The sequence below is a fragment of the Bactrocera latifrons genome, unplaced genomic scaffold (assembly GCF_001853355.1).
Source record: "Bactrocera latifrons isolate USDA-ARS-PBARC rearing strain unplaced genomic scaffold, ASM185335v1 scaffold_265, whole genome shotgun sequence".
In the NCBI taxonomy this organism is placed as follows: domain Eukaryota; kingdom Metazoa; phylum Arthropoda; class Insecta; order Diptera; family Tephritidae; genus Bactrocera; species Bactrocera latifrons.
Genome location: NW_017536241.1, coordinates 72,392 through 83,339, shown reverse-complemented (window position 1 = coordinate 83,339; position 10,948 = coordinate 72,392). Strand labels below are relative to the sequence as shown.

Below are 10,948 nucleotides of genomic sequence, written 5' to 3'. Positions count from 1 at the left end.
TAAGGTCGCAGTGCATTCCTCAATTATTTATCTATCTATCTATCTAAAACTATTGAAACAAGTTTACAACTGAGATTAATTCTTTGTTGGACCAAACACAACTAATGACCAAAAACTTTAACTGCGCTAAATCATTGTCCAACGAATTTTTGACGAAATTTAACAAAAACAAATTAACGGTATCTGAGGGGAAATGATAACGGTTATTTTCCACGCATTTAAAGAGGCGACAGAAGCAGTATCGATATACTAATAACAAATTCATGAAAATATCGCTCTCTTAATAGTGACGGTAATACTTCTAATTATGAATGCAAGTGCGCTAAATCTCTGTCCATAGCTGTATATCTCAGGACCTACTCGACTGTTATTGACCAAATTTGGTATATACCTTGGCATTCCTATGTACCAATTCTTTCTAATAATAGTATATCAAAAATGGATTGAATTAGATTAATAATTTCTTTAGCCCCCATATATTACCTAATTGAAAGATTCTCGAACTTCCAGTTGATACCACATATATCGGATGTGCGTTATCTTAATGAAATTGAGGGAGTGTGTTTTTCTAATAACGATGCTTCTTTTTAATTAAAATGGATAATGGTAAACAGTCGGCCTAGATCCCATATAATTAACAAACATTATCCACCTCAAGGTATTGCTACATCAATACATAAAATTAGTTAATGAAGAGATTTCGTACTGTTTATTCTGTATTTCTGCCTTCTCTTGGTTGTTTAGAAAAAATCATTAAGTGATATGAAAATTACCTGCTTGTGTTGAATTAACTTTAACTTGTGAACGCGGCATAAATTGCTCTGGGTTTTTTCCCTCTTTGATCATTCGAAGATGAGGAGGAGTGTATGCTTTTTTACTTGCTACTGGTAAACTCGATTTAATTCCTTCGGGTTTTATTTTAGTTATCACCGGTTCCGCAAATTGATTTTCGGGATATTTTTGCCATTCAATTCCCAAAAGCTCTTGTCCTTGTGGCCATATAGTTTCATGCACTAATGATCCTGAATAGTGATAAACCTTAAACCTAAAAGTAAAGTCAATTTATAAAGAAAAGACTATTCAAATTTTTTAAGGAAGTTAGTTTGTAGGCAAAATAATTTACTGTTTCTGATGTATGTATTTATTTAGTGAGACAATTGATAGAATTTAAATCGTTTGAATTTGTAAGTTGGCCGACTAGATGAATCTGAGAGAGCTCTTGGTCAAATCGAAAAACATGATATTTTATTTTTAACTTCATTATATGATTAAATATGTATTATATATATCGTCACCTGAAATGCAAAATAACGTATCATCAAAAAATTCGAAATTGAGTGTCTTATTGATTACGCTTCACTACTTCATAATACATAAATAATATTACCTATGTTCAACATTTTCAGGTTCTGCGGTCAGATATAAACCAGTTTTAACCAATATTAAAATTTTGTTTCACTCATGTTCCATTTTATTTCGTGTTTCATTCATGCCACTATAAATTTCCGAAAATGTTGCATTTCAGGTGACGATATATTTTTCTCAATCAACACAAAAAAATTAAAATGTTAATTCAATAATTTTTTAATGAATTAATTGTAATCCCGATTGTATGAGGAAGATTACATACAGTTACGGACAATTTATTGTATAGAATCAACAATGGTACTAATTTTCCGTTCTAAAATGAATATGAATTTGATTTAAATTTAACTAAAATATGTTTTAATTATTTACTTGATGTTATGGGCTATTGGACGCAGTAAAAATATTGGAAAAACCAATTCATAAATATTACAAAAACAAAGCTAAAATACATATTCCAAAAATTCGGAGGACAAAAAAATAAAATCAGAATATCTTACAAAAAAAAAAAAAAAATTATTATTATAATTTTTATAAAAAAACCAATAGAAAAATTGTTAGTACTTTGTAGTGCATCTTTTATGCCTGATAAATGATGCGTAAAAATAACTTCAATCAATTTTCCGATTGCAAGCAATCAAAAATAATAAATAGATGTATAGTATGTACATTAAAAATTGAGAGTAGAACGGAAGAGATCTGGTTTACGTACCCGTTGCCTATCCGTAGTCTTGGAGCTGTTGTTGCTGTAGCAAAGTACATTCCATTAGGGTTCCATTCAAAGTATGTTGTATCAGGACATTTTATATTTGTAACGATTTCTCTTTTCTTAGTATCCCATATTTCAACGTTTCCAGGCAAATTACCAAAACCTGCTAAAGCTAGAAGTGCGAAGTAGTTAAGAAAATCTAATATTTAAAGATTAAATCACAAAAACAAGTTATATAAAATATTTTTGAAAAGGATATGATTTCCGAATGAATTAAAATAAGCACAATTTCGTGGACCCTCTCCGAAATCGAAAATAACATCACATTTCAAGTTGTAAAGTGCTGCCTTAGATGGCATAAATCCGTAAACCACAACGAATTCAGTTGCCTTTGGGCTCCATTTAACGCAATGAACAGGTCCTTCTTTTGCTGTAATATAAAGAAAAGTCATAATAAAAATAATACGTTATTTCCATTCGCTTAATTTTCGCAAAATGTCATTTAGTTAGAATGTGTAGAAGTAAATTCGATCATTTGAGATTTGTTTTACTAAATTATACCTTACTATTTTTACCTTATCGTGTTCAAAAATTTCTGTCGGCAACTTGTCTTACAAAGCATTTATTTCCGTTCGTAAAGCCTAAGATCATCAGACATCTCATTAGTGTCCATTATATTTTCAAGTTAATTATTTTTGCAAAAAAAAGATATCCAATGTAAAGAGCTCATTTTAAATCCTGCCCAAATCATGTTTCTTTTCAAATGTATGTATATAATAGTGGTATTTTGCATCAAGCAATTAAATCTTCAACATTGCATTTTGCTCTAAAAAATATTGATTTTTTCCATGAAAACAATCCTTTAATGCCCGGTTTCACAGTCCATACTTAAGTTGTGCTTAAGATAGAACAGGAAAATAGTGTTTTACAGTTCATACGTAAGTATTTAAAATGGGAGACTTAGGCAGTGCTTAAGTAACAGCTGATTTTTGTTTTGAATTTTCAGTTATTAGCCAAAAGAATAATAAGAAATTATTTTTTGTGAAAAAAAGTGGAATCCGATTCGTATTTCCACTAGTTCTAATAGGTGTTCCGACTTGCTAGCGGTGAAATTCGATGTTCTTTTGTTATATACATACACACCTGCTCAAAATAATAGTTACACGATAAAACTTAGTACTTTCAACAGTATAAAAAAACTGTTTATGGGCTGTATGGTTATGCTGTAAGTTTAATTAAGATAATATGGCATCGCCCTTTCTAAGAGAATGAAACATGTGATTCCCCGAATTAATGTGTGTGTCAGTTTTTGCGTGAATTCTCAGAAAAAAATGGCTCAATATAATAGTTACACATAAGTGAACTTAGCTTTTTGCGAAAACAAAATTAATTTTATCCAGTTTTTTCAAGTTTTTTTTATCTGAATTGGTAAGTTTTCTTTCAATAAAGCTCAAAATGCTGCAGATAAATTAAATTATTTTTTAATCAAATGGGTCGGAAGCCACATTGCAATGTTGAAGGAGCCCGGCTTGTTTCAAACCTCAGAAAGCAAGGAAAATCGTTTCGGGAAATTGGGAAATTAATGGAAAGGTCTCATAAYTTTGTTAAAAATGCTTTAGAGCGAAAATCTAGTAGGGAAACTCGTGGAAGGCCACAAAAAACGAGTACAGTTCTTGATCACCACATTGTAACTATTTGAAAAAAAAGGACCCATTCAAGTCGTGGAAGGTGATAAATTGGAAATGTAGTAAGTGCCCAAACAGTTCGCAAAAGGCCAAGCCACCAGGACGTATAGCCAGAAAGTTCCATTAATGCGACCAAAAAATTTAGAGATGAGGTTAAATTTTGCAAGAAGTCATTTAGATTGGACCTGAGGGAACAAAAAAGTGGAGAAACATTTTATGGAGCGATGAAACGAAAGTAAATTTGTTTGGAAACGATTGAGAGAAATGTGCGTCGTCCATAAGGAAAAGAGTTTCACGTTCTATTCACAAAAAAAAAAAAAAATGTAAAGCATGGATGTGGAAACGTCATGGTGTGGTAAAGTTTTTCTTGGTATGGAGTACATCCTACATACCATACCGGCAACTAACAAAATGACAGCGTCGGAGTACAAGGAAATACTTGAAAATGTCATGATACCCTATGCTGAAGAAAACTTCCCATTACGTTGGGTATATAATCAAGATAATGACCCAAAACATACCTCCAAACTGGTTAAAAAAATATATATCTAACAAAGACCAGTTAAGGGAGTGCATACAAAAAACTTGGTAAGAGATACCTAAAGAAAACTGTCAGACTTTAATCAGTAGTATGGCCAAACGAATAAATAAAGTAATACAGAATATTGGTGAATATACTGGCTATTAACTGAGTAATGCTAAATATACAACTGTTTTATCATAATTTATTTTCCCAAAATAATTGTCTTATTAAAAGTGTACATATTTTTTGAGCAAGTTTATTTTAGCTATGAAATGTTTTGGATCTACATTTGTTTGGTTTGCTTTTTTTTTAAATAAAGTTTATTTAAAGAAGCTTGTAAATATTTGAAAAATATAAGTACGTTTGCGTTTTTCTTAAAAATTTAAATATAACTTTTTATTCATGAGCTTTACTTGAAAAAGTATTGTGTAACTATTATTTTGAGCAGGTGTGTATATCTATTTCTTTTCCACAAAAATATATATTTTTGCATAGCATACATATGTATGTATGTTCAACAACGTTCATACAATAAAAGGTTACGACAACCTTGACATCATTGAACCAATCGCCATACTAACAGTACTACGAAATACAAAAAATTATTATTTAGTTAATTATGCATTCCAGATAATTAGCTGGCTCCAAATGTTTTGCTTACAATTTTTTAAAATAAAAATTATTTGATGATTATATTTGTTAATACTTTTTCTTTTTGGAACTCAAAAAAGTCTTGCGGTATTTTTATTGAATGTTCAATTGTTCATAACATTTTTTTTGATGACATGCCCAGCTCTTGACAGATGCTGCGGCTGCTACTATTCCGGCCTCTTCCGATCAATTCAGCGATTTTATCACAATTTTCGACGACAGGCCTTCCGGAGCGTCGCGCATCTTCGACCACCTCTACACCAGAAAGAAGCGTTGAAACCATCGTTGTGCGGTGGAAATGGAAATTCTATCGGGTCCATAAACTGCACAAATTTTATTGGCGGCTTTATCGTAGTAGTACTGTTAAATATGCCGTATTTTCTCTTTATTTTGCTCCATGTTTGCGACGCTATAACTCACGAACGGCTTAAATAAAACGACAATCAATCAAACACGTGTTAGCACGTGAAATGTGCTTTCCAAAAAAGTATAACATGACCCGATGCGACGAATAAAACTAGAACTACGCGCTCTCAGTGCCAATTAGCGAAAATACCGCAAGACTTTTTTGACAACCCAATATAGAAACCGTGAAATTAGAGACTCCATAAATTCTAATTAACTTTTGCACTTTATTGCACATAAGTGACTTTAAAACCCAAAGTTTGTATGTGAATCTTGCCAAATTTGAAGCGAAGGTATTTAAGTCAATCGCAAAAAATAGCAGAAACATTTTTGAAATCAAAATTTTTTTGGAGAACTAAATAAATATATACATATTTGACCGAAATAATCAGGGGTGTTGTGGAGTCTGATAGTTGTAGGAATCAGAATTGAAACCGATCAAAAAAAGCAGTAGGTAGATATTATTGGTTTGATATTCGAAACAGAGTTTGGGTTTTGGGTGTCAGAGAAATCAATTTTATCGGTTTTGCTGTCAGAAACAAATCCGGAAGATAGTCGCACACAGATTTGAAATGTAAGTTAAGAAATCAAGTTATTTTATTGTTACCAATTGATGTAACTTTATTTCTGTAAGTATAAAACACGAAAATTCTTAAATATTGAGTTTTGGAAAAAATGCGGATATTTAAGGAAGAACCTGCTGTTTTTTGGGAGACAAAGAAATCGTTGATCAAAGCGAAATATCTAGGGTTTATAGTTATATATTTTAACATCACCCGAAAATTTTTTGGATACGAATTCTTTGGTATTCTGCCTTAGAGAAGTAATTGCCCGAATTTCGCGGGTGCATTTGTCGGACGGCGGGCAGTATGCAGGCCGCAATTTTTATGGGAAACAAAAAATTTAAAGATATTCATATATATTAAAAACGTATGTTCAAGTGAAACTATGAAAATTCCAAAAAAAAGTCTAAAAATCTAAAATTTCTAAAAATTTGAAAAAAGTGTTGTTTGACTAAAAAAAATGCTACTTTATGTCATTTAAACATATGCTCAAATTTAACTTTTCTGAGATTTTTTAGTTTAAATAGAAGATAATTTAATGTCAAAGATAATAAACTTTGCCTCAATTTCATACGAGGTTTAGGTTTTTTTTATTCTGCCCGCCCTTTAAGAAAAATCGGAAAACAGAAAAACCGAGAAATCGGTCGTTTTTGTTTTAAGGGTTATCAGTCCCCGTTGGGATGGTGAGGGTTATCAGTGTTGTCGTCGATGTCATCTAACGGGAGGCCAAGGAAACGGGCTGTTTCGACGGGGTCGGACCAAAGCGAAAAGGGTGTTAGATGGGTGGGGTTGGTTGGGCATACAAAGAGGTGGTCAGTGTCATGCGGAGACTCGTTGCCAGCAGGACATACATACGTTGGGTATGTCAGGGTCTATTCTGGATAGGTAGGAGTTTAACCTGCTACAATATCCAGAACGAAGTTGCGAAAGGGTCACTCGCGTTTCTCGCGGCAACTCGAGCTCTTCGTCTGCTATGGGTGGTGATTTGACTCCAAGTACGCCATTCATGGGGAGGGAGTCGGTGAAGGTGTTGATGGCTCCACTGTGAATGGCAGTCAGTGCCTGTCGGAAGTCTGTAGCGTACGAGGCGTATTGTTCGATGTCGACGTGATCAAGGAATGACCTCTTGATGCTCCTAGGAGGCGGTTCCGCTCCAAGCAGATGACTGCAAGGATGATTTCTACGAAAACATCCCAGTAGGAACTGCTTGGAGAGGAGTTCATTATGCTTCTTAACTGGGCGCATATGCGTCTCGCTATGTAGGTGTTCGATGGGAGACATCAAGAGGCATCCCGTCGTGGTCCGGAGTGCTGTATTCTGGCAGGTCTGTAGTTTCCTCATCTGCGTGCCACTGCATCCAGGCGDCCATATGGGTGCTGCATAGTTAAGGACCGGCCGGCCGATTGCCTTATAAGTTACAAACAACGTTTCTTTGACTTTTCCCCATGTGCTGCCGGCTAGCCACTTGAGGATTTGGTTGCGGCTCTGTACTTTGGCGATAATCGCGGTCGTGTGTGGAGAGAAGGAGCATAGACTATCGAAGGTTACACCTAAAATTTTAGGATTATTGATAGTCGGAATTTTGACGCCATCGACTGCAATATTAAGTTCCAGTCTATACTCCTTCGTCCAGTTCGTGAATATAGTCGCTGTGGATTTGGTAGGGGAAAGTTGCAGGTTCCGTGCAGTGAGGAAACGAGAAAGGTCGGAGAGGTAGTTGTTTACCTTCSMRCACATRCCATCGMTTCCATTGCCCGACGTCAATATCGTACAGTCATCAGCGTACGAAGTTATGGAAATCCCCTCTGGTGGTTGCGGGAGTTTCGAGATGTAGAAGTTAAACAGTAACGGGGAGATAACACCACCCTGCGTAACCCCCTGTTTAATTCTTCTCAGTTTAGATGTTGCGCCTCGAAATAGTACGGATGACTGACGACCGTTCAGATAGTTCATGTATTGTATTTTATGTAGATTATCAATAAAATGTGATTTTAACCAAAAACGCAAGTTAAATACACATTTTTTATTATTCAAGTTTGTCTCACTGTATCACGATGTTGGTTCTATGACTTCAACGGTTGTCTATGTATTCTATGAATGTTGATAACTGAGATATAGGGATTATAATGCAAGCGACAAACACGTTTCTTCGTGCCTGCAAGTGTGAAAAATACATAATTTACTCGAAAAAGTAAAAGTGTATTTCTGCTGAATTATCAGAAGCACTTCACCAAACGATATAAAACAATGAATATAGACGAAGGAAAAACTACCAAATTTTTAAGCTTTCACTGCAATAATGCACGGTAAAACAGGAATAAAGCCTTGTTAACAATGTTTGCTTTACCGTTACATTTATTGAATCGGTAATTATAACGTACTTATTACCAGGCCATATGATATAAGGCAGTCTGAGTTCCTAGTGAGTAGACAACAGTTGTTGTTGTTTTAACGGTTATCTAAGGGTCACTTGCGTTGTCGTCGATATCACCTAACGGGAGGGCCATGAAACGTACTGTTTCGAGCAAGCAAGTAGAGAACAGTAATAATATGTGCTCGAACCGAAGGTCGTCCACATGAATCATTTTTCACCGTAGTTATTTGTCACCCCTCTGACAACCAATTCCGAATTAAAATATGTTTTTATAGATTCATCGATATTAAGTCTCTTTGTCACAAAACTATACTAGAGGAGTTTCATGATGAATGTTGAATAAATAGCGTTGCCTTACTGATTACATGAGAGATATTCATAAATATATTCATTCTCATGTAATGATATTTTACTTACATAAAGGTACTGAGCAAGAATCCCCCTTGGTCGCCATAAAATGTAATGCTTGATTTCCGTAATATGATGCCCCACTTTTATCAACTTCTGTAGATGTAAATAGTAGAATCCCGGATCCACGTTTGTTCCAAAGTAAATCAACACGATCAGCTTGGAAAAAACTTTTACAAGCAATTGCTTGGTTAGGTAAAAGGGAAGGATATTTATAAAGCTTGCACATTGACGGTCCTCCCTTACGGCCGGGTGTATATACCGCAACATAAGGTGGGCAAGCTCCTGGGGACAATGACACCACCGCTCCTCTGTTACCACCAATTTTCCGTGAATAGCGGAGAAAACTCGTTATATCTTCTGATATCTCATAAAACAGTGCTTCACCACCTATAACAATAGCAAAAAGTGACTCGTCAGACGACCACGACGGTTCCCAATCGGTAGGATTTTTCAGCACAGTAGCAAACATCTCCAAAGTAGAACTAAGTTCATATATGAACATATTACATGAACCCTCTGGTTTGTCTTTGGTAACAGTATATAATTCCCATGTTGCTAAGTAATTTCCAAGCGGTGAAAATTTGAGGTAGAAGGCTTTTGGACGTGGCAGTGTGCATTCAATCGCCCAATCATTGGTTTTAAGTACTTTAATTTCAGTTCCATTTGAATAAGCAAAATATCTACCATCCGCACTAAACGATATAGATCGACAATTTTTGCAGTCTTCTTTTGGAAGATTTGGTTTATACGCATATTGCAAACTCAAGTTTTCGCACGACCATACTTCCACTCCAACATTAGAACGAACTAAATTGAAATCAATAAATCAATCAGTCATAATTCAGATGTGAATATCACATATATTGAGGAAATTCGATGAAATCTGGAAATTTCTTACCTGCTAGTGTTGGGCAAACAATAGAAGCACCACTGTCCAAAGCCATTGCCAAATTCTAACCTGAATAAATGTTTACACAGTGTTGCCAAGCAACTCCGATAAAATTAGCAAATTTGGACACATATGCCCTTAACAGGGCGTCTCGGCAAGCAATTGCTGATGTCTGAAAATTTGTATTGCTAAATATTGTCACGGGATATTGCATGTATAACAATAGCTATTTAAATTTATATCTGGATATCTCTTTCTAAAAATAATCTCGGAGAATTTAAATTACAGATTCACATAGAACTTTAGCTATGCCTTACTTTAAAAAATTTGCTTTCAAGTTGCAATTGGGTAATTTGGCCAGTTTTTTGACTTTTTTTTCATATAAATTTTTATTGTACAATAGAACTTTTTCCACATATCATGAGGTATATCGTGGAGTGTATAAAAAAATTTTTTTCGGCGATTTTTGGTGGCATCTGTCGGAGAAACGGCTGGGTGAATGAGATGCTTTTTTGCACAGGCGGACACGATTTCTCATTTATGGACCTTTTTAAACACAAAAACCCAATTTATTCTTAAAAAGTACGTGAACGGTTATCGGCCCTCCTAGAATCATGAAAAAATGTTGATAAATAAAAAAGTAATTAATGTTTCCCTATTTCCCCATGTTCTAGTAAGGACGATTAACTGTGAACAGTTAAAAAAACAATTAAGCAAACGGTTGAGTAGTTCGACCGGAATCATGTCCGCCAGTTTAAAAAAGTGTGTGTTTAAGAAAAACGCGTTTAAAGTTTGTTTGCAAACAAAGAGTAAAATAATCAGAATGAGTATCAGTACAAATATTAGTTTTGAATGTATATATATTCGAGAATATTTTCTGTAAATTTCAAAGTAATCCGGTAAGTAGTTTCGGAGTAATGAGGGTATTTGTAAAGGCGTCTCCGAGCGTTTGAAAGTAGGCGGAACCGTAACCCGGAGTAGCAGCAAAACTGCGTTTTTCGAAACTCCGTTTTCAAAGTCGGTGAGGAATATTTCTCTGAAACGACTTGACCGATTGGCTTAAAAATTTCACAGGATCTTCTTAGATACTTTTGTCAGGCAACGATCGAAGAAATAAAATTTTGATCTTTAAGTCACTTTAAGGTGTAAATTTTCGTGCACAAAAAAAATTTTTTGTTGGGAAGCCGCCATTTTGCCTATAATAAAAATTTTGACTATTTTTTCGATCCATCCTGTATTTATCTATCCTAAAACTAATCTTTCTTTCTTTTTTTTATTTCAGATAATTTGGATCAGAAATATCTTTTTCACCGCCAAACACCTTTTTGTGGAGGACTTCTAGTAGATCTTCTACAGAAACGACGGAACCTAAT

The 10,948-nt window shown here is 34.6% G+C and overlaps 1 protein-coding gene across 2 annotated transcripts in view; it reads right to left on the bottom strand.

Annotated features, from left to right (window-relative positions):
• LOC108969776 (eukaryotic translation initiation factor 2A) overlaps window positions 1-9,674 on the bottom strand; it is a 14,169-nt gene extending 4,495 nt beyond the window's left edge. For both annotated transcript variants that reach the window (XM_018934695.1, XM_018934696.1), the window contains exons 1-5: window positions 9,585-9,674; window positions 8,693-9,493; window positions 2,334-2,504; window positions 2,078-2,252; window positions 774-1,045 (exon numbers count right to left, since the gene is read on the bottom strand). In XM_018934695.1, coding sequence (XP_018790240.1) covers window positions 774-1,045; window positions 2,078-2,252; window positions 2,334-2,504; window positions 8,693-9,493; window positions 9,585-9,630 — 1,465 coding nt within the window. In that variant the 5' untranslated portion in view covers window positions 9,631-9,674. The remainder of the gene's footprint in view (window positions 1-773; window positions 1,046-2,077; window positions 2,253-2,333; window positions 2,505-8,692; window positions 9,494-9,584) is intronic.
• Between the last annotated feature and the right edge of the window lie 1,274 nt (window positions 9,675-10,948).